At 37.9% G+C, this 24,715-nt stretch overlaps 1 protein-coding gene across 1 annotated transcript in view; it reads right to left on the bottom strand.

The window, feature by feature from the left end:
- MCTP1 (multiple C2 and transmembrane domain containing 1) overlaps positions 1 to 24,715 on the bottom strand; it is a 259,309-nt gene that overhangs the window by 129,938 nt on the left and 104,656 nt on the right. Inside the window, exons 3-6 of the mRNA XM_061479092.1 lie at positions 23,394 to 23,536; positions 19,494 to 19,573; positions 18,841 to 18,949; positions 12,259 to 12,297 (exon numbers count right to left, since the gene is read on the bottom strand). Of these exons, the coding sequence (XP_061335076.1) occupies positions 12,259 to 12,297; positions 18,841 to 18,949; positions 19,494 to 19,573; positions 23,394 to 23,536 (371 nt within the window). The remainder of the gene's footprint in view (positions 1 to 12,258; positions 12,298 to 18,840; positions 18,950 to 19,493; positions 19,574 to 23,393; positions 23,537 to 24,715) is intronic.

The following is a 24,715-nucleotide window of genomic DNA, read 5'->3' as shown; positions in this document are numbered from 1 at the left end:
CAAGGACTGTGGCCATCGGGGTTGGAGCAAATCTGAATAACATGTTTTTAGCAGTATTCCAGATATTACATTGGCATGTATCTGTGCTTTCCAATGGCTATTCATTCCAAGCAGGATGTTTACTCCTGAAATACTTCACTATATTTATTAAAAATTTCTCTTCCTGAAGTGAAGCATTTCACTGCAGAGAAACTTCTCACAAACTTACTGTTTCTCCAAAGGCAAACAAGGAACTGTGGAATAACCTTTAACCTAACCTGTGACACGAAGAAGCAGCAGGACACCAGAAAGCATAAACTCTACAAAAATTAGGGCACAACTGAGAAACTCAGTTGCCAGAAGAGATTTAATTTACAACACAATAATTTTATTAAACTTTTTTTTTTTTTCCCCAGCACAAATACCCCTTCATTAGGGATACACAGTCAACATTACCAGAGACTCGTGAAGAAGTGGTGGATTATTTTTGGTTTTCTGGTTCCAGTTTTTTATTAGGTTTGAGTAAAAGAAACACTGAATAACCGAAAAATGATTGACCAAAATTCACTCTGCCCTGAAAATAAGACAATGATACAGAAGTGTTCAAGGCCAGATTGGATGGGGCTTTAAGCAACCTGGTCTAGTGGAAGGTGTCATGGCAGGGGATTAGAACTGGATGAACCTTAAGATCCTTTCCAACCCAAACCGTTCTAGGATTTTATGATATAGAAAGGAGACAAGGTATTTTCGGGCATTTCACATGTGGATAGAAGCAGTGGTTAGTTGAGACTGAGTCTGGCAAAGAATGCACAAGTTGTTGGTTTGGGGTTTTTTTACAGTTGAGTGGGGATCCAAACGATTTCCAGGATACTATCATAGAAACGAGTATCAGTTCGCATTTACAATTCTTGTAAAGCAAATCTAAAGCACAACTGCTTAGTGCCCTACTTCATGAATCACAGAGGAGCTAGTGAATCATTTAGAGAGCATACTTGATTTAAATTCTGTTTTTTCAATGGCTCTTAAAATAATTTGCTGCATTAGAGCAGCTGCCACCATATAAAACGTGCTGTTTTTTTATGACCAATAGGGAGTTTCACCAACGAGGGTAATTTAAATATGAGGTGACAAGGCAAGAACTGAATAACCATGCGTAAAGCGTAATACGACAGCTAGGTGAGACAGGAGTTTACAAGTGTCAGGCAGAAACCCTGAATTCAGTGGTTCATCTGTTGCTGGAGAAAATCCTTCTGGGTCAGAGCCAGATCAACGACACACAGTGCGCCTCACAGAGCCTAGTGGCACATTGACTGTGAAGTGAAGAGCCTACATCTTAATCTGCTGGAAGAACAGCAGCTGGATACTTAAAGTGGTGTGGTCTGTTTTCTTCCCTGAGGTTAGGAATTTGGACCACAGCAATGCTCTTTTCTCCGCGTCTTTATTGGTAACACCCAGATCCATGGAACAGCAACAGGGAAACATACTGAAAGGTATAGCTGGCTGAAGCTCAAGCTATTGAGATTGTCTGGACATGAAAGACATGGGACACACGGCCTTCTCTAGCAAGAAAAGTTTCCAGCTGGCATTTTTCTTGTTTCTAAGTGAGACAGAGCACATCTGAAACATGCTTTCCTTACAGTTGAAGTCATCCTTATCCTCAGAAATTACAGATACTGACATCATCCTTAATTTCATATAGTTTTCTGTAAGAAGTAAAATAAATGAATATGAATGTTTAGGTTTCAAGTCAAATTTGAAAAAGAGCTAACAGATTTAAAAAATGGGAGAATAAGACTGATTTCACATTTTAGAGTTCTTCCCTTATGACCTTAATTCCACAGTGTGAGAGAGGTATGTCACTTGTAGGTACTTTTTTAGGTATCTGAGCAACCTTCTGTAATATAGCCCACAGTGATTAGTTACAGAGTCAGAAGGAAATACACGAAGGTAAAATGAAGAAATGATCACAGATCTTTCCAAATTTCTCCTATAAAGGAGCATTTATCAAGACTAATTCTTGGATAACTTTTTCCCTCAGAAAGCACGACATGCGTACTGCATCTTGGCTTCACTCTTCTCCCACAAAGAAAAAACACAAAGACACTATACAGCTTTTCATTTCTCTGGGAATAGGTGGTAAGTAATATATTTCATAGTATTTCCATCTGAAACTGGCCATACTGTCTATACAATGCCACAATTTGGAAAGAAGCAAGATCAAGATCTCGGGCTACAACCAACTGTCATGAATGTGGGATTATTATTCCCAGCCTTGTGCATTTATATGCAGGCATGGACATTCCCACCTGACATGCTCTAAACAAAAAAAAAAATGAAAATGGGTGGAAGGGAGGTGCAGCCTACATACTGTGAAGCTTTCTCTCTCTCTTTTCTCACAAGTAAATTAAAGTTATACTTCTGAAAAGCAGTCTTTCATGTCAAAGGATACTCAAGCCTGCCTGTGAAAGAAAAACTTTTCATATCCATATACTGTTCTAATGCTTCTACTATAAACATCATTCAAAAATCAACATTTTCTTACATGATAAAATTAGCTTTTATTTGTGTTTCACTTATTCTGTCTAAATGGGGGGTAGGGGGAGGGATAGGGATGCCACCAGCAGAAAGACTTCTGACACAGAACTGTATCCTCTATTAGACATGATTAATATAGTGAGCCAAATACAATGTCAGAGCTGAAAGATGATCTCACAACATGGCTTAATGTACTATATTCAGCCACATATTGCTGGGTAACATTGCTGGGTAGAAACCAACTAGGCTTAGCCAGAATCTGGGCATTGTTCCCAGGTTCATTAAGACCATGTTCTTGATGAGTGTATTAATTGCCACAACGTAACTGTTGCTCTTTTCAAAGGAAGAGACCCTTTAGTAAGTACTTTTGAAACTCTCACACATATTTATGTTCGTATCTAACTGACCTTTGGAACTCCTTCTCTTAATGAGTTGGAGAAACCCACAGCCTGACCTCAACCTTATCTAAACGCTTTGATCCCCACTTTGGGTGCCACAAAAAACTGTCATGGTTTAAGCCCAGCCAGGAACCCAGAACCACGCAGCCGCTTGCTCACTTCCCCCCCTTCTTCCTCCTCCCACTTCTGGAGGGATGGTGAGGAGAATCGAAAGAATGTAACTCCCACGGGTTGAGATAAGAACAGTTTAGTAACTAAGGTATAACACAAATCACTACTGCTACCACCAATAATAATAATGATAAGGGAAATAACAAGGGAAGAGAATACGACCTGAGCAGCAATCTGGGCCTTCCAGGTAACTCACCCCAATTTATATACTGGGTGTGACATGCTGTGGTATGGAATACCTCTTTGGCTAGTTTGGATCAGGTGTCCTGTCTCTGCTTTGTCCCGGCTTCCCTTCCTCCCTGGCAGAGCATGAGACTCAGAAAGTCCTTGGTCAAAGTAAACATTACTGAGCAACAACTAAAACCATCAGTGTTATCAGCACTGTTCCCAGGCTGAAAGTCAAAACCACAGTGCTGCACCAGCTACTAAGAAGGAGAAAAAAGACTGCTAGTGCTGAACCCAGGACACCTCACCTCTTCATTGATCAGCCTTCAAGCCCTGCAAAGCACCGCCTCTCTCAGTGGTTATGCCCATGCAAACAGGCCTTGCTTTTACAAAATCTCCTTGTTACACACACCACTAGGACACACTCCTCCTCCTCTGCATCCTTGAATGCAAAATTTATTGTTCTAGAACAGTTGAATAATAGACCCACTTTCTGAGATGCTTGCATGGGTTGGACAAATGTTTAAAATAAGGATTGAGAATGCCAATAGATGCAGCTGTTAGCTTGTCCATATAATGAAAATAAATCAAGGGACAGTTGTATGTATTCACAATGATTTTCCTCTATCAGAAATTACATGAAATATCACACCTTGCAGAATTCATCAACCTGTAGACACTGAGCTACAAAAAAGCCTCCAATGGGATCACAATGATTCCTTTTTAATGATCAGTTGTTGTGACTAAGCAAGTTTTGCAAACTAACTACTACTGATAATTAATGCAATATGAAACAACATTTACCTTCACTTTCTATCAACTATATTTTACATTTCAGGATATTTTAATTATAGGTGAAGCTAGTCTGTATTTCTGTAGTTGAGAAATATACCCTATATTCTGTGTTTTAATGTGACTGCCATGTTGAATCTGGTTTAGGATGTTTGCTCTAACAACTTGATATCATGTTTAGTAGCAATCTTGGTGTATTACAGTATTTGCAATAAGAGGTGATACTTCTGGAGCATTTCACTTATTTCTGTTGTTTGCTTGTGTATTCTGCTTAAGGTCACTTGCTAAAGCCAGTTCAGGTGCAGTATGATGAAGGCTGTGACTCTCTTAAGCACCCACTATGACTTGCTTTTTCTAGAAAAGCGTGGAAATACATACACAAGACAATGGTGTGCAGCAGAAGCTGTCAGAGAGGTTGTGTCAGTATCATTCTCCCTTGTCTTCCTCCCAACAACTCCTCTTTGAAACTGTGGTTGCAATAAGTGAAAGTCAAAGGGTGTCCTGATGACCCTGCTACTGCCCAGGATGACTAGTGTCACCAAGACTTGATGAAAACTCACTGTGCTTCCAGAATTCATAGAATCATAGTACCACAGACTAAGGACCCCCTTGGAAGGGGCCTTAAAGCCCATCCAGTTCCAACTCCCTGACACAGGCAGGGACACCCTCCACTAGACCAGGTTGCTCCAAGCCCCATCCAACCTGGCCTTGAACACTGCCAGGGATGGGGCAGCCACAGATTCTCTGAGCAACCTGTGCCAGGGCCTCACTACCCTCACAGGGAAGAACTTCCCATGATCTCATCTGAATCTCCCTTCTGTCAGCTTAAAGCCATTCCTCATCTGCAACACGTACCCAGAAAACCCCACAGTGAAATGCTTACTCCACTGTTCTGGTTGTTAACTGCATCAGCTGTTATCTCTCACATACAAATAATGCAAATATAAGCCTCACTAAATATTTGAATAATTTTTATAACCAGATGTCTAACAGACAGGTGAATCTGTGTCAGAACTTTTTTTTACTTCTATTCATTATTTAGTAGCTTTCCATCAAGCACTGTTTGCAGCTGATGAACTGCCATTTAGAACCTCATGGCTTACAAAAGCCAGTATTTTCTCAGAAGAGGTGACAGCTTTTGCTCCAGATTTTACTGGAATACTATGACTTAATAGGACACAGTAGGTAATTATTAAATATCTTTTAACCTACTATGTTTGGGTAAAGATGCCAAACTACTCATTCCTCTGATGGTCTTTGAATTCAAGGCACTCAAAAGCTTTTCCTTAAGTTTTATTAATGTAGCAGGTTTAACATGGGGTGTGATCATGTCTGAACCCAATTTAATGGCAATTCTCCCAGAGATGTGAAAAGGGCAGAGTAGTCCCTTATTTTGATGAAAATAATTTTCAATGAAATAAACAACATTTCTGAGAGAGGTCTCCCAGTATTCTTTGGCTAAAAGGTACTGTCTTAATTGAAATAGTGCTGCTTAAATACTTATAGGTACATAGGAAAGCATGAGCTAATCTTATTTCTTTGTATACAGTTTGTGAAAAGATGCAGTGAGTGTATCAATTTGTACTCTTGGAGTGTAGGATTTGTCAAAATGAAATATTCACATAGGATAGTACAACACTCACCCTCTAGCTAAGCCGGCAAAAATTCTCACAAAACATCAGGATACGCTGTTCAGAGAGAATCAGACCCCCGTGTGAGAATACACCAAATTCATCAGAATTTGTTATAAAAAAAAGGAATACAAAACAGCATGGTCAGCCAGTATTATGGCTTTTGGTTACCCATTTTCTCTATGAGTATTTGTAGGTTCACTAACTCATCTGTACGCTGTCTAGAAAACACATGAGCTACCCTGTGCCAGGGTCACTGTCCAAGTTCACAGTCAGAGAGGACAACTTGTTTACTTGGTAAAAATTACACTGACATCTTCTCATCTTCAGTTTGGAAGACCAAACTTATATGTTGACACAGTTCCTGATCACTCTTATACTCCTGTCTTGTAAATTAAATGAGCAGGAAGGGAAGAAACATTGACAACTAGTCAAACCAAACTTAATTTCCAAGGGTTTCCCACACGGAATTTTGCTTAGTTGAATAGCACACTACGTGCCCTATAGAAACAACCAGAACTTTTCAGTGGGTATCAGACCTCTGTGCTTGCATCTTTGACAGTGTACTTTGTCATCCTGGAAACACAATGAAGCATATGAAGGTTATCAGATGAAAACAAAATGTATTTATTTGTCACATTTCTTTTCTCTGGGAATGGCCAGTAAATCCACAATGTGTCAAGTCCCTTGCTGTTTACAGCAGAAGTGAGGAGACATACATAAATGTCTGTAATTGCTCGTGCAACCCCTTTCCTAGAAAAGAGGCTTCCTCCATGCTCTACAAGTACCAGTGAGTGAGCATGAGACATGGTTGTAAGCAAACCAGTCTGACCACATCACTTCACCTTGCCTTGCTCTGGGTCTGGCTGGGATGGGTGCTGTGCTTTGCATTTGTGGATAAACCAGTGTGGATAACACAGCGACGTTTTGGCTACTGCTGATCAGTGCGCACACAGCAACAAGGCTTCACGCTGGCTGGGCTCGAAGCATCAGACTTAACTTCTCCCACCTTCTCGCTATTCATCCTGACCCATTTTCTGCTTGCAGTAAAACTTAATTCCAAACACCATTGTTTCGTTACCGCTTACATGCAGAATGCTCATTATCTGAGCATCCTAAACCTTCAGCTGAATTAAGTTTATACACACACACATATATGTTTCAAAGGATCATTTTTTAAAGACTCAATCTAAAATGAGTATATAAACTGTGCCCAAATCAGTGTGATAAAACATACCCATCTCTGTTGTGGGAAGAGATGAGTTTAATTTGCACCATGGGTCAGACACTAGAGAAAAAACAGGCTTTAATGGAGATGACAGTTAAGCACTAGAACCAGCCACAGCCAGAACTTGTAGAATATCCATCACTGCAGATTTTTAAGGACAGATTAAACACCTGTCAAACAGAGATTAGCTGCCATTGTTCCCATTTTAGGGTAGAAATACAACTTTTCAGTGTGTTAATCCTACATTCTTTTTCATACCTACCCTGCATTCAGGTAGATTTTTAAATATCCCAGACATTTAAAATTGTGGCAAGTGAGGGTCGGTCTGTCTACCAGCACTACCTGCCATGTCATTGGCCTCATCTTCCAGAGATATTCCTGTTACCTTCCAAAGACTCTTGTCTCATTTTTTTCCTCCATTCCTCCCACTTGGCACAGCAGAGAGAAAACTTTCAAAACAAGCTCTTGGTTGCATTATCCTATCAGTAAGTAAATAGTACCACCTGAAGCCACTATTCCTTACTCTTTTCTGAATTAACCTCCTGTAATCATATAGCAAATTGTACAAAAGCAGGGGGAACAGGTGATTTTTCATAAAATATTTAGTATTTTCAGGTTGCTCAAAGAGGAATATGCCTGCTCTATATAAAATGAAATGTTCTGTGAGAGAGAGCATGCAAAGAAAAGCTTCTACTTAAGTTAATGCAAACAATGTCAAATGTAGGTAAAATTACCTGATAACTCTAAACAAAATTACAAGCTGTGTTTTGGTTTGTTTGTTTGTTTGTTTAAAAAAGCATGTAGGCTCTTCCCCTTCCTAATTTCAAGCTATAATCAAGGGAGAATTTTGATTTGGGCTGGAAAATACTGTCAGTGCTGAGTTATAACTGCAGCTTCACTGAGCTCAAATTTAGGATTTATGCTTTTGATTTTAAAGTTAAACAGCACTTCACATTAAAAAGTGCTGGAAGCAGTAAGCTTTTTCTGTTTTAAAAATGTTGGCAGTAAAGGCATGGGAAAAGTAATGAAATTTCACCATTAGAAGCTAAGAGAAGAATGAGGAGGAAGTACTTAAAGAGAACATAATTTTTACATGAGAAAAAAATAGGGCTTTTAAACAGTCTCTTTTTCCTCTGTTAGACACTCTGGGCTTAAAAACAGTAAAGAAAATGTAAAGGTTTTTTTTCTTTCACTATTATTTGTGACAGCATTGCACTGAACATTGCAATAATTACAAGAAGAAAGAGCGATATGTGCATTTCTAACTCAGTTGCATGCTGCCAACACTTTAATAGGTTCCGTTCCCATACCCTTTCCTTGGCTATTGATTAAGCCTCTGTGCTGCAGAGAATTATTAAATAAGAAGTCAGAATGGATTTATTTTCTTGTTTTCATAACCAGAGAAAAAGGCGAAAACAACTCTTCCAATTAGTCCACACTGGCTCTTGATGGAAATGGTGATTCTTTATTTCTCATCACCTTGAGGTGCAAGAGGATAGCTTGCACCTCAAGGATGGTGTAATGCAAATCACTCCAGCAATTAGCACTATTCATCTCACTGTAGGAGGTGATGTTGACTATTAGTAATAAATTACCCCTCTTGGAAGCTTGGGCTCTTCTGTGCCTCTTTTATACCTAAACTTCAGCAACTGTTTACTAAACTGCATCTGGTATGCAGACAATTTAGAAAGCAAGAGAGAAGCAGGAAGGTATTTTCCCTTAACTCAAAGAATAAGAACCAAGGAAAGTCTGAACCTTCAGCAGAGGAACTAATACAAAAAAGAAAATCCACTCCAAGGGAAATTGGTGGTGGATGTGGAAAACAAAAGACGCTGAACAAGTCAGATCCATACATGGAGAGAAAAGACATTTTGCACAGCTCAAAATTTTTCCAAGAACTTTTTAAAAAGAAAAATTAATTTAAACAGTCCTGTTTGGTTTAGATGAATGACTGACTATTTGGATCCTACAAGCACTGTCTTTTTGCTGTAGCACTTGTTTGCTAACCCTCATAGTATCTAACAAAATGGACCCTAAACCACAGGAACTGAGGCACAGGCACGTTAAGGTTATTGAGAAAACACCAGGGTCATAAAAAAGTGCACAAACATTGAATAACACACTTCCCCTTTTTCCTGAGCTGTAATAGATCATTGTACATACATAGTGGTAAAAATGGAGCTGCCTCCTCTCCCAGACCATGCAGCAAACAGCCAGCTAAGTCGTAACCACCAGCCACCAGTTTGCTTTGCGGCAACACCAAGCTTGCGGTGGATGAAATAAACCAATCAATTTGGAACTGAATGCAAATTGTATCTTCCCAAATGAAGTTTTGGCAGTTTTGTATATAAACAGCTTAGGTTGTTTTGTTGGTTTGGTGTTTTTTTCAATAGCCAACTGGGAGTCTGCTGTTGCTGAAGACAGGAAGACTTTCCACAGAATGAGGACATAAATGCTCTGACTTCTAAGTTGTTTGAATTTAATATTTGCTAGATGCTGTGAAAGGTGAGTATTCCCTCTGACCCAGACAGTGTGGGGAGTAATATGGCTCCCATTTACTTGGATGGAGGGTATGTGTGATAAAATGCAAACATGACAGGAAAAAATCAAAACCAAAACCTAACCAAACAATGCTTACAAGGCCCCTGAAAACAACAGAAACAAAAAAAAAAACCAAAACAAAATTAAGACTCCTCTCTCCCTCGCCCCCAAAAATAAACAATAGCATCAGAAGAAAAACCCTAACAACAAAAGGAAAAGTGGTGTTGCATTTTTGCAATGCCACTAACAAATATTTACAGCACTAATGTTTTTGAAAACACTGGTTTACATGCAAAGTAGGTAAAATTCACAGCTGCATTGGCCTGGGTATTTAATGACATCTTAACTCCATTTTTAAGTGCATAGGAGGGGTGATATTTGAAGTAGAAATTCAATTTGGCCAAAGTAATTGTTTGCAAGTACGTGCATACCTTTAGATCAGTTACCATTATTTTTGGTAACTGATCTAGTTATCATTATTTTCATTACCATTATCAGTTACCATTATTTTTGCATGTTACTACATGTCCAAGGAATTATGTGCAAGCAGTGCAGTTCATGAACACACACAATGCCACAGTCACCTGTGCTGCTGTTACAGAACAGCAGATCTTGTTACAGAACAAAAAGCTTCAAGAATATAGACTTTAAAAAGTAAAATACAGTGCCATAATTGTAAAATCAAATTAATTTATTAGAAGTGCCATTGTAAAGACTCTGGAGAGCTAAAAAAGTAGGTTTAGGAAATTTTATAATCATATCTTTAAAAAATTTTAATATTCTGCTTTTTCTAAGCTCTCACGAGTGCAAACAAACTCTTCCTGAAGAAGATGAGTCTCAAACAGGGCACTTTTGCCATTATCTAATAGCATCAAGGATATATTTCCAGACTTTTTTTTTTTTAATCCACAAATGATGCTTTATTTAATATTGATCATCCTGCACCACAGAGAACAGCAACTTTTTCTTGTTTTTTTGAAGGCATCCTTTGTAAATAAAATATTTTTTTTAGTTTCTTTTCCTGAGAGCAGACCAAAGATTTGGAACTCTGAAATAGCCCCACAAGGCAAATGAGCTCCTGTGCTTTAACTGAGATACTACATTTAGGTTGCAAAAGACCTTTAAGATACTTCCAGTGCATGTAAGACGTTTTGCGTGCATTACATCTCTAATTATTACTTCAGATGGGATAAATATAGAAGAATTAAATATTTAAATTCATATATTTACTATTTGCCAGATCTTTTGATACTCCTTTTGCAAAAATGGCAACTACTGAGTGAAATGTTACCAAATGAGTGGAACAAAGGAGAACATGGATAAATAATTTAATTGAGCAGCTCTGAAGAACTCCCTGCTGTCACGTTGTGCCATCCATTCATGATTATTGAAGCTCACAGTTTTCTCAGTTTGTAATTTGAAGCATGGGAAAGTTCTGAATAAACTGGTTTTACAAACTGTCACCAGCACATTCAGCACATCAGGAGTTAATGAATAACTTTTGTGATGCAAAACAGCTCTGCAGTCCACCATCCTCCCAGCTCTTCATTAACTTTTCAGAAGTTCAAGCATCTCAGGTATTTCAGGAAAAGTTACATGAACCATATGAGAAACAAAACACTGCACATCATCACTTCACCATGTACCTTTGCTTCACAGATTTCAAAAAGGAAACAGGGACCGAATACTGTCCTGCACTGCAGAAGCAGACTGTGTGAAAAACCCATCCATAACCCAAGGATTATGAACCCTGCTCTCTTTTTCTTAAAAAGGTTAAAAAAACTGTAAAAATATTTGTCACTGAGCACTATACACAACACTGTTTATTTAGTAACCTTCTATTTAAATATGTGCATCAATATGCTAGAGAAGTAAAACACTTTGCAAAGTAAGTGAAATCACCCACCATAGCTACTTCATTTTTCCTGTTTTAACATTAGAAACCCTTAACCTTTTTAACGTTTACAGGGTAATATCTCAAAAAAAACCCAGACCTACCACACCAGCTCAAGACTGAAAACTTTTAATTGTGTTTTTAATTATGCGAGAAGGCTTAAAACTTGAAAGCAGCATCTCAGCATTATTATTATATATTAATATTACTATAACTATACACATTTTCTTAATCTTTTTGGATACAAATACTGGAAAAAGGTACGAATGGATTGTATTCCACTGGGAGTCAAACTCCTGGCCTTTCCCTAGTGACAAGGAGCATGCGCTGCCCCTTTTTCATCACTTCTATGACTCCTAATAGGAGAAAAGCCCGACACTGAACTTGCCTGAAGAGGCATCTAAAGTTGTATAAAGTGAAGGCTGAAAAGGATTCTTTAAACCTTCCACTCTTGGAAAGCCCAGCTATGACTGTCATCTGTCAGTCAGGGAAACAAGTCTTTGAGAAGCATCACTGAAAACTTCCATACACAAAAACTCTGATCAGTAGGAAGAGAAAGTAATAGGGAAATAAATGTTACCCTTTGGCATGAATTCCTCTGCACCAACAAGTAAGCTTTGAGAAAATTGATTATACAAGAGAAATTAAAGGTTTTAGACAAAGCAGGACATGTTTGCCACTTACACGAAGTTACTAGATGACTTCAAAACAGGCTAAAATGCTGTAACAAAGTTGAGAGGTTTAATGAAAAAGTAAAAGCTCAACTGTTTCACAATTTTGGTTTGATGAAACACAAAACAATGTCATTAAAACACAATCTGAAGGAGAATAAACCCTGTGCCACAGATTTCAGGCCCTAAATGGCATGTTTGGTAAAACATCATAGTTCTTCTAAAAAACACAAAGCCACATGCTAAAAGTTACCTTACTTGATCTTTTCCAACTCTTCCTCATTAGCATTGTCTGAAAACAAAATAGATCAATTTAATTACTTTTTCTCTGCAATACAGATAAGGAAGCCAACTGTCCCTTATGGGATAATCCACATTTAACCACAACTACAACTGAAGCAGCCACATGTACACTCCAGCAACAGCTACACAAGACTGAAACAAATCTGGGCAACTATAGCAGCACAGTTCAGAGTCAGCACTGTTTCCAGAGACAACACATTAGGTGAAATTGTTTAAATTAAATAAAAAAAAAAAAGGAAGAAAGAAAAAAAGAATTAGATTAGCAAATGAAAAAAAAATGAATGTGCCATTACTGACAGTGACTTCAACTTTGATACTTGAATGGTAGGTTTTTTAGTATTAATGCACTCCAGGTTTTCTGAGCACTACTTTTTAGCTCACAGCTACAGCCACCTAAGAGAAATCCTGCCTAAGGCTCTTTGGACAACATGTATCTATTAAAAAGTCCTTAAGGCTGCCACTGCTGATTAGTTTCACAGCAGTAAAAATAGTTCTTTGGTTTGATAGCTATGCACATGGGACAGAAAAAACCTCATACTTTGACTCCAAAAAAACCCAAAATGCAGTAGCCCTATACCATCACCCAAATACTCTGTGAAACCTTGGGACTGCTAGATACAATGTTCTGACACGCCAGAAGGCAAAGTGTCCACAGACACACATTCTTAAAAAAAAGAGAAATACTGGTCAAGATGGAGGTGGACAATTTATCCGTGAAAGTAACTGTTGGTTAAAGCAGTTCTGTGGAAACACAAGTAAATTAATTTATACAATTAAATAATATTCAGCAGCCTGTTGTTGACACATCAAAGATCACTTATTTCTATTGGAAGTTTGCCATGAAAAACAAATGTAATTTTTATTTTTATTAATTACTGCAAAGCCACCTTCATTTTCAGATAATGGAAACAAATCCTGAAATGCAGACTTTGCTAAGAAATGAAAGTATTACATGGGTAAAATTTGAAAATGGAAGAAAATAAGTGTATTTCTTAGCTTTGAAATACCCAGAAATTCTTCCAATTTGCACAGTTTTGGGGGAGAAGAAAATCAAAGGGCTGCTGAGGAAAGTTTAAGTTGCTGTAGAGAGTTAAAGCCTAAAGACTCTGCAATAAGTTAATGATAATTGTAGCATTGTGGCTTTGAAAAATATCCATAGATACTAAATATTTTATAAGGCTGGAGAAAGCCATTCATGTAAGAATTAAGCAGCTTGAAGCCCGCAGGAGGAGATAAGAGAAAGCCTCTGAGTTTTGGATCCTGTGAATGCTACACAGCTGTAAATCAGAGCAGAAACAAAACTAGGCTTTGGACAAGGCTGTGAGCAAGGAGGAGAATACAACCTGACAGATGAATTAACTGCATATCAAATATTATTTCAACTCTGAGGAGTTCAGTTTGAGTCATAGCTAGGGAACGTATGTTGAGTGAATCACCGTCATCACCAGCTGCAGCAGGATAAGATGACCAGCAGGATAAGATGACCATCAGGATAAGGATAACCATCCTTAGAAGCCCGTAAAACAAGTACATATCATACGGCAGACTAGGATGGATAATCCACGCAGAACTTTTTCATCTGAAAATATTCCATGGGAAACATTCCATGGCCTCAGTCGATCTCCTTCTTTTCTTTTTTTTTTTTTTTTATAGCTGATGATAATATCCCTCTGGCAAATTAAAAAAACAAAACAAACCAAACCAAACCAGAAAAAAGAATCACTGTAAAATTTGAGACAGCAAGCAAATTGACAGAAAATTAATGCTTCTAATATCTTTATTTGAAGCAAAAAAATACTAAGCATCACTTGGGATAAATTATTTAAGGCAAAAAAATGTTGTGAACTTTATTCTCATCGAATAGCAACATCCAAGTAGCACTCGTGTTTCCTTTTCCCTGCTTTCTACAGTACTCAGGCCGTTGGCAGTGGTGGAATGGTAGTCCCCAGTCTCTGCCGGCCCTAAGGCAACAGTTGTTATCATTCCCTGTAGCCAAGAGTTGCCTGCAAGACCAAGGTTGGAAACAACTGAGAAGATGCAGGAGACATGCAACAGTGATGAGCATGTGGTCACACTGTAGTGATGAAATCTGTGTGCTGAGCTTTGCCAGAGAAAGAAACTGACATGCACTGTGGCACCTGTGACAACAACGCCAATCACAGCACCTGCAGACTTCACATGCACAGCGTGACTGGCATGCACATAGCTACAAATGGCACAGCAGCATGCACAGCACTACACGCATCCGAAGGGAAGTATTAATGGATACTGCTGGAATTAAAGTAAAGCGAGCTTCATTGGAGCAGGTGTAAGCAAAAAAATTAAGTCATTGCTAGCTTTGACTTCTTTCAAACTGGGCATCAAAAGGAGAAATTAATGAAAAATATAGAAAGTACATCATAAACACATTATTTCTTAAAAGAAGAGTTAATACATTTTTTCGTAGACCTCACAGCTTTTAATGTTCTTCTAAACACATACTTTTCCCCATACCTATTTATTTCATGTCTTAGTTTACACTAGCTATCTAAGCTATCTTTTCTCTCCAAGAAAAATAATTAAAAATGCTAAATAATTAATGTAAAGGACAAGTATAGTTGACAGCACAGAGCGAATTCATATGAATTACTGGAACCACTGCTACCACAATTAATTATGTTAGGCTGGAAATAGATTACTTTTTGCTAATACTGAAGACATTTTAAAGAATAATTGTAGGAACATTCATCAGTTTTGATTCACAAGTTCTGACTGAAAATAGGAACAAGCCAGATTGCCTTCATTCATCAAAATTCAAAAGAATAGGACTTTAATTCATGTATATAGATCAAATGAGATATTACAAGATTATTACTTTAAAAATTAACATTTTTATGCCTTTACAACAAGCATTAGGTCACAAAAGGCAAAGATAATGGCATAGAATATTTGCTAGAAAGTTTGGCCACCTGTCCATACTCTTAAATTAATATTCAGTGATAACTGCAGGCTACTTCTGTATTTTCTTCCAAGAAAACATACCACAAAAATCAAATAGTGTGTTCTTCTTTATGGAAATAGTACACCAAATCTCCTTTACCTGAAACCATGTCTAACATTTTTCTATTGGAAAAACACAAATAGTAAACTACTTGAACACTGTTTTTCACTCCAGAGTAAGTAAATTCTCCATGACCCAAAGACAAACTCTCCCTTCTCCTAATCTATAATACAGTTTCACATCCATTTACACGAGCATATGCATATGTTAATATTCCTGCTTGATATCTGAATCCAAAGATGTAATCAGGTTTGAGCCTAGCAAAACTGACCTTCTAGCTATAAATTCTAAAGAACATGTAATCAGACAACACACAGAAAATCTGCATTTCCTCAGAATTTCTTTCAGAAAGATGAGGAAGAGAATGCTCTTATGTATACCTAATATCTCTCTTATCTCTTCGCACACCTCATGGCTTCACAAAAGATAGTTTCACCCAAACCAAACGAAGTATTCCTCTGTCTGACTGCTTGTTTTAAATGATTTGTAATAATACTTCTATCACAGACAGATGGCAATATACAAGGCCCCATATTTTGTACCATTTAACTTCAAACTTCCAGCTGCAGTATCTTATCCTCCATCAGTGTCAGTATTTTTTACGCAGTGTGACAGGATGCATCTTCCTATAATACACCTGTGCATTATCTTGATATTCCAACAAAATGCTTTGCTGCCCAAAATGCAGAGTCAGACACAACAATGCTTCTATGGCTACACAAGAATGCTACTCCTGTTTTCATTTTCCCAATGGTCTTAATAAACTCTCTCATTTTAAATATACATGGAATCGAAGTACCTAAAATTTAAACAGTAGGGGTTAATTTCTCAATTCTTCAGCTTGAGGATGCAACTATTTTACACCATTTACATGTGACAATATGTGCAAGCAAATTTAGAGTTATCACCTGAACAAATTAAAACTTATTCAGAATAAAATATATTTTTAAAATGGAGGCTACATAGAGATATCAAATCAACAAGATTTAAATAAATTTGCAATAATTTAAGGAAAAAAGTGCACAATGTGAAGAGAGTATTTCTGCATGTTCTATGCAGCAGTCATTAAAGCATATTTAGAGGTGCTTACACGTTTTTATCTCTGTATTTTAACTATACTGTTTGAATTATTACCTGCATAGAGATATCCAAGGAGAAAGGAAGCAGCAATTATGCAAACAGCATGCTACACAGATGGGGAGTTTCTTTAATCAGGACTTTGTATACTGAACATTTCCAGAGTGGACAAGAACTAGCCTCAATCCTTTAACATAACATTTGAAAAAATACTGATCTCAGCCATATTAAATTCAATAAAAATTATCCTTATTATTACAAGACCTTTTAAAATTACTAAGGACGACAATCTAATTGGGGCGACACATTCTGTAATATATTTACTCCTTAGAGAGTAAATAAAATCTAATAAATAAATAATACGTACATGTGGCAACTGAATAAAAGATAACACTGCCTTGAATTATTAAACTCCTAACACACTTATATACAGCAATTCAGCATTTATTTTGTAGGTCATCTCCCCTCTGACACAAATTCTCTAATTTTACTTCATCTTTCCCAGAACTGCTCTGAAATCCATACCTTAGAGAGTCTGGCTTCTAATACTAAATATAAAGCTTCAGATTAAGAACCTGAAGCCTACTCTGAATTTTGGGCATTTCCAGAACGAAGTCCCATAATAACAGTTCGAATGGGAAGAAAAATTAGTTACTGGGGGTAAACTGAGAGTATTTGCTTACTATATAGAATCACAGAATCATTTAGATTGGAAAAGACCTTTAAGATTATTAAGTCCAACCATTAGATCATTGAATCCAACCATTAGAAAGAGCTAAAAAAAAAAAAGCATTAACAGCACAAACCCAATTCTTTGTCCTATTACAACCAGCTGGGTATGAAAAAAGTTGCTACCCACCAAGTCTATGGTGCTTCCATTACTTCTGACATTCTGTGGCAAATTCACCAAGTAAATACACATGTAAAAGACATGTTACACTATAGTGGTTTAATTGCACTTTTTCACCTGTGACTTTCTTGAGTGCTTTTGATATAATAGCTGGTAACACTGAGCATCAGGGTAGCTATCATCACAGCTGTATGATGAAAAAGGAAATTAACGTGCTGTTCACGTATTTGATTTCCACATAAAAATACAGTATTTCCATGCTGTGTTGACTTAGGATTATGGCAGGACAGTGCCAAAGCCACTTGGAAAAATAGAGCTATTACCAGCTTACTCAGAAATGCTGGTGGTACCTAAATACACAAACAAACCCCCTGAAATTAAATACAATTTTCAATTTAGGCGACAAACACTTTAGTGGTAGAAATTTGCCAAGATAGTACTCTGAATTGTCTGGACAAATGTATTGTTAAAAGGAAGAAAAACGCATTGTCTAATTAAACTGCCATTGCATCCACATTCTACTCTTTTTGTTAAGTTTTAATTGAATGTCATGAAGAGATGAAACCCCAGTTTTCAAAACTCTACATCTCTGTCACACCAAATACCAAACACCGAGTTCCAGCAACTGACTTACTAGGTTATTTAATAACAGCTAGGAGAAAAGTGGAAAACAAAGCATATTAGAACCTGCCCATATTCCTCAGGTATGCAACAGAATGATTTGTCACACTGCAGCACATAGAAATATATATCCTCTTATGAAAACCATATAATGGACCATATCCATGGAAAATTTCATCATATTAGTATTTATTTTTTTCTTGGCCTCCCTGAAGCCAAAGGAATCCACATTATTTTACAAGCTCTGAGACAGAAGTCATCTCTTGTACTTCTGCCATAGTTGTACCAGTACTGCTCAAGTCAAAAGTCAACTGACAAAAAAAGTAGTAAAATACATCAAACTAGAGAGAGAATTTGTCAGAAGTAACAGGATCTATAAAACTGGAAACAATTTTCACTTATAACTAAGCAGATCAAAAACTAAGATTGATGAAGAAATTACAATAAACCTAAAAACCCACATGATTTTATGATTGAAATCAGGTCATGAAATTGAAAAAGATCAAATAATATTCCATCATTAGATGCCAAAAAGCAGAAATATTACCTTTCTTCAAGTTTCTTTGTTTACAGTGTGGAATAGGATTCAAATGCTCTTATCTAGAGGTGGCAACACTAGGTCCAAAATCCTTCACCAGTGGTTTACTGATATTTATCTATAATAATCAGCACGATTCACCTGCAACTGACTTTAACTGAAACCGCTAAACATTTACATTCAATCTGGATCCTGCAGTTCTATCTCAGGAAAGATTCAAATCAGACAAAGTATGTGGTACTACAACCAGAAACACTCTTCAATGTTATTTTAAGAATTGGAAAAAATCAATTTAATCCCAGAATTTAACTGGTTTACTATTGTATTTAACTGGTTTATTATTGTGCTTTAAGTTCTGTGGTTACAGAACAAGAGAGGTAACACATACTAAAACATTTAAAATTACCACTTCCCGCTGTTCTTCTCTAGGAGCCAACAGAACTGATATTAATATGCTTCCCAGATCATGGTCAGGGTAATGGGGATCCTTCAGACTCAAGGTAACATCTGTTTGCCTAGGAAACAAAAATATATGCATTTCTTTTTATTACAAGCTTTCAGATAATGAAATTTCTGAATCATGGGAATTAAGGGCATCAACATTTATATGAAACACTTAAAAATGTCACAAATTTGCCCTATTTATACTTCCAAGTATTGCAGTCTGAACACTCATAAATAGTTACAACCGTTATCCTGTGTTAAGGACTTATATGTACTGCAGTAATTAACTCTGAACTGTAACAATAACAGATTGAAAAAAAAAAAGTTCAGCAGTAGGTGGTAATGCTGCAAATTCATGGAACATAAATACGAGGTTAAAGTGGTTATAAAGCTAACGTCTCTGCAGACACTGTAAAAAATATTGTTCATGATCAATTAATATATTAACTTTCATATTACAGTAATTCTCTAAATAAAAGTGGTTTTCCTCAGATGGTTTTATATGATGTAGGTTTATATAATTATTTTTGAGGACACTGTTCTATTTGCAATTCCATAAATATAATATTAGGAGGTAACCATGAGAATTACTCCATAGGCTTGTCTGTTTCATACCTGTTTAATTCCAGTGATGTGAGATCCAAAAACGCTGAACCAATAAAGTCATCTTGAAGTCCAAAGTCATAGTCAAAGACCTAAGATGCACAGGAGATAAAAGCATTTTCCAGCATTAGAAATCTTTTTTTATATATTACTATTTTGCATTGCTTGTTAAACCAGGACTCTCTGAAAGTAACCTGAAACTTTCTGGCCACAAAATCAAGTCTGAAACTGCTTACATAGAAGTCAAAATGCATCATCTACAGACATGGTGCTATACTACTACCAAACTGCGTATGTGAACAGCACCAATTTTATAAAACCGGAAGAAGCATTTTTATAAACTTAGGCATTAAAAGAAGGAAGACGAGCACAACTGAAGTCAAGCAGAATTGCTGACACACTATACATTGATACCTTTACCAGTTTTGCAGAGTACAAGCAGGAGGGCAGTAAAATGTGAAAAGTGGGGGTTTATTGCACTTGCATTGGTATTAGGTATAAAAGTGTATATTTTGAAGACCATGTAAGTTTCTAGGTTTTGGGAATATTAAAATCTAAGAAGAAATCTTAATATATTTCTGTAAGAAAAAACCTTGCCACCTAAAAGAGAAAGCATATGGACAAATTTACTGACATCCAGAGAGAACTATGTTGCCAAGTACGTGGAATGGTATCAATGATCTGATACACTGTGCCTTCCCATGTAACAAATAAACTGGGGACAGCTTTCCGAGGGAAATAAGCAAAAAAGGTAGATGGCAACAAAGAAAAGTGATACAAAATTACAGCAAAAAGGGGGGAAATGTCAGTTATCAAAACTGACTTTCTAGATTAGTTAAATTTTCCTGGAAAATATTGTCAACAGAATTTGTAAGGACCTGTCCTGGGTTCAGCAGTAGCAGTCATGTTTCTCCTTCGTGGTAGCTGGTGCAGTGCAGCGTTTTGACTTCCAGCCTGGGAACAGTGCTGGTGATACTGATGTTTTCAGTTGTTGCTAAGTGATGTTTACTCTGAACAAGGACTTTGTGAGGCTCATGCTCTGCCACGGAGGAGGGGAAGCCATGGGGAAGCAGAGACGGGGCGCCTGACCCAGGCTGGCCGTGGGGGTGTTCCATACCACAGCACGTCATGCCCGGGGTGGGGGGTAACTGGGAGTTACCCGGAAGGACACGGGCTTCCGGGTGGGACTCGTTTCTTGGCCGGTGGTATCGTATTCTCTTCCCTTGTTATTTTCCCTTATGATTGTTGTAGTTGGCGGTAGCGGTGGTGATTTGTGTTGTACACTGGTTGCTGGACTGTTCTTGTCTCAACCCGCAGGAGTTGCACCCTTTCGATCCTCCTCCCCGTTCCTCCGGGAGCGGGGAAGGGGAGAGCCTGGGGGCGGGGCGCCTCAATTGCTCTCAGCCCCCGGCACCACTCCCTGGGAGTGAGTGAACAAGCTGTTTGGCTAGGGTTTAAACCGCAACAAAGGACCAAAATAGACTTCCAGCTCTAAGTAAGAGTGAGACTTGTGAACAGCAATGAGAATATTTGAGATGTGACATGTCTAGGTTCAAGATCTTCAATTTTGATGTAAATACTTTGATGGTTGCATTACAGAAACTCTTTTCCAGGATGCAGTTAAAGCTGTTCATCTTCTACAAATACCTTAACACAGACTGAGTGAGACAATAGTAACAAATCCCATGGCCCAAAGACTATACAACACTGCCTAGAGTGTCTGGACAAGCTATAAAAATGAGGTATTTCACACACTGTGTTCAGAGCACAAACATGGGTAGACATTTGCCACTTGGCACACTCCTCCTAGGAGGAAAAAAAAATTGAAATACATACACCTATTCCTTCATGACCCTACTGCAGGGCTGGTATTTGGCATAAACCAAAATAGGCAGCTGTGTTTTAAGTGTCCTTCAAAACTGCTTCTCTTTTTCATAGTTTTGGGTGTGTGCTTATTCTTTGCAAGTTACTAAGCTTAAGAAGGGTAGGAAAATGTCAACTGACAATTAACTTTACACATTTCTAGTAACAATGCACTTTATCTGAGCAGAATACATGAAACAGTACAGATCAATACTCAGAGGCTGTTTAAGTGGCATTCATCTACTAAAAAAAACCTACAATTTGATATTTCAGTTAAAATTTTTGCATGTATTTGAGATTTAAGAATGATGCTGATCTAAAGTATTATGTTATTACAGACAAATTAAAAAGATTACATAGGTAAGACTTAAGTTTCCATACTTTCTCTAAGCGTTTTTGAGCTACATATGCAGTTCAGTTGTTACACTGAAGGGAAGGGACGAGATCCAGAAGGACCTTGAAATGCTTGAGAGGTGGGCCAATGCCAACCTCGTGAAGTTCAACCAAGCCAAGTGCAAGGTCCTACACCTGGGTTAGGTCAATCCCAGGCACAGCTACATGTTCGGCAGAAAAGAGATTCCTAGCAGCCTGAGAAGAAGGACTTGGGGGTGTTGGACAGTGAGAAAATGAACATGACCCAGCTTCAGTGTGCGCTTGTAGCCCCAAAAGCCAACCGTATCCTGGGCTGCATCAAAAGGAGCGTGACCAGCAGGTTGAAGGAGGTGATCCTGCTCCTCTGCTCTCATGAGAGCCCACTTAAGAGTACTATGTGCAGTTCTGGTGTCCTCAACATAAGAAGGGGATGGAGCTGTTGGAGCAAATCCAGAGAAGTCCACAAGGATGATCAGGGGACTGGAGCACCTCCTGTATGAAGCTGGGCTGAGAAAGTTGGGGCTGTTCAGCCTGAAGAAGAGAAGGCTGCGTGGAGACCTCATAGCAGCCTTCCAGTATCTGAAGGGGGGCTATAGGGATGCTGGAGAGGGACTCTTCATTAAGGACTGTAGTGATAGGACAAGGGGTAACTAAAGGATTCAAACTTCAACATGGAAAGTTTAGATAGAAAGGTTAGATAAAGAAAGAAATTCTTCCCTGTGAGGGTGGTGAGGCACTGAAACAGGTTGCCCAAAAAAGTGATAAATGCTCCATCCCTGGCAGTATTCAAGGCCAGGCTGGACAGAGATGGGGGTGACATGGTTTAGTGTGTGGTGTCCCTGCCCATTGCAGTGGGTTTGGAACTAGATGATCCTAATGTCCTTTCCAACCCTAACTATTCTATGTCCTAATTAGAAGCCTAAGATTATAGTTTTTCTGACATAATTTTCTAACTTATTATTTATCTACTTTTTTACACAATTAACTTTTGGATATAGATGACCATAAATTATTGGGGCCAGAAAAGTGTCTTTTGTTTCTATGCCTATAAAACAATGATCCCAGCTTTTCTGGTGTCTATACAAACATGGATTAGCTAGTGGCACTGCTGCTATCTGTTCTTTTGGATTAAGTGATGCCTCTATTATGAAAAAATCATCTTCCCTTGTCATATATTAAAAAGAGAGACAATGTTAAAATAGAAACAGCATAAAGCATTATGAAACATAAGCAAACCCACTGTGTTCAGTACAAACAGAAAAAAAAGAAAGAAAACACAGGACAATTGGGCAAATTAATCTCAGCAAAGAATTTATTTTAATGGGAAAGATTATGCTTCATATCAGAAAGATGCAGTGATATTTCTGTAATAAAAGGGATGCCATCATCACAAAACATGTTTAGCTTTCTCTGTCCTTCTCCTAAGGTGCCACTAAAGAAGTATAAAAGAAAAAACACATGGCCTGAAAGAAACAAAAATACCTGTATTTACCTTTCATTTTTGAAAATTTTGATATTGTTATTTACAGCTGTAATTTAAGTAATTTTCACCTCTAAAGTCTTCAGTCACCCACTATTGCAGAATAAATTTTTCAGCCCACAAAAATTAAAAGATCTAAATCCTACCTGTAACTCTTCTGTTATAATTTGACAGACATAAGTAAGATAGTGTCTCACCTTTATATACAACTGTTCTCTTAGGTTATCTATAAGAATGCATGTTTTTTCGTCCCACACAGGATTGAGGTTCTTGTGTACTGTCTTACTTCTAAATACTTCTTTGCCTCCAAGTTTGAACTTGACGTATGGGTCACTGGTTCCTGTTAAAGACATGCATATACTATTAACGATACCACTTTAATACATTAAGGGAATGGAAATTAACTGAAACAAGTAAATGCAATTTCTACCAACAGTCAGTTTGAAAACAGCAGTTGAGGAAAGAATTTTTTAGTGTCACAATTTATTATTTTCCAGAGTGTCATTACTCTGTAATTCACTGTGTTAATGTCAAATGGGTGTTTGCACCACTTTGTTGTCTGCAATCCCTACTCAAAGTCATACATAGAATACTGGCTGTTGCAGTGTAGTTTTCAGTTAACAGAATTATGTCCTTATTAGGACTGGGCTTTTATCGTAATGCAATCACAAAAATTAGATTATAAAGTTAAAATTATTTCTGAAAAGTATTAATCTAAGTATCTTATGCCTTTGAAAAGGCACAGGCTCCACTGGCACCACTAGTGTAGCTTCATCATTGACTTTACTGTTTCCCTGCTTCCCTTTTCCATGAAAACACACTTCCTACAACACAATGAGCAGATCAACTATAAAGTCAGTCCACAAAGTTCATGTGATTCCTGCAGCACCTGCCCACATGACAGCACAAGGTCCAAGCCCCCTGATGCCACTGAATAACTATCAACAAGGGCCAGAAAAACAACCCTGAAGGGAATTGAAAGAGAAATGTCAAATATGGCATGAATGGAGAATGGAGAGGACATGGATGTGGAAATGTCAGAAGGAACAACTGGTGGAAGGAGAACTCTTGGGATGACACATGGTGGGGGCATAGAGAAGAGCAGCCATACAGGAGCACATGTGTGCCCTCTTCTCAAGGCACCCATGTGGGCAAAGGGCAGTGAGCAAAAACCCAACGGCACACACAGAGATGTGAACAGGCTGAGAGATAAATCACAGCCAGCTCCGAGAAGGTATAAAATGGCACATCCAAAATCATCATGGACATAGTCAAGTGACTAACAGAAGCCCTGGAGAGGAAAAGAGGACCTGTCAGCTGGCATCCTTGCCTTCCCTATCATGCACAACCCAGAGAACACATTTGTGCTTGTGAAGGTGAGTGTGAGTATGCGGCTGTGAAAGTGTGAAAGCAAATTACCAAAATCAGTTTGAGTTTAAAATAAAATCACTTTCCCCTGCCACAAGGTTTTCACATTGAAGTTTACTATGTTGCTATTACCATGCTGCAATTCTACTTC

This window comes from Pezoporus flaviventris, unplaced genomic scaffold, assembly GCF_033815535.1.
Source record: "Pezoporus flaviventris isolate CSIRO_AGI_PZ_B2104156 unplaced genomic scaffold, CSIRO_AGI_Pfla_v1 ptg000141l, whole genome shotgun sequence".
In the NCBI taxonomy this organism is placed as follows: Eukaryota; Metazoa; Chordata; class Aves; order Psittaciformes; family Psittacidae; genus Pezoporus; species Pezoporus flaviventris.
This window is presented reverse-complemented; position numbering and strand designations above follow the sequence as displayed.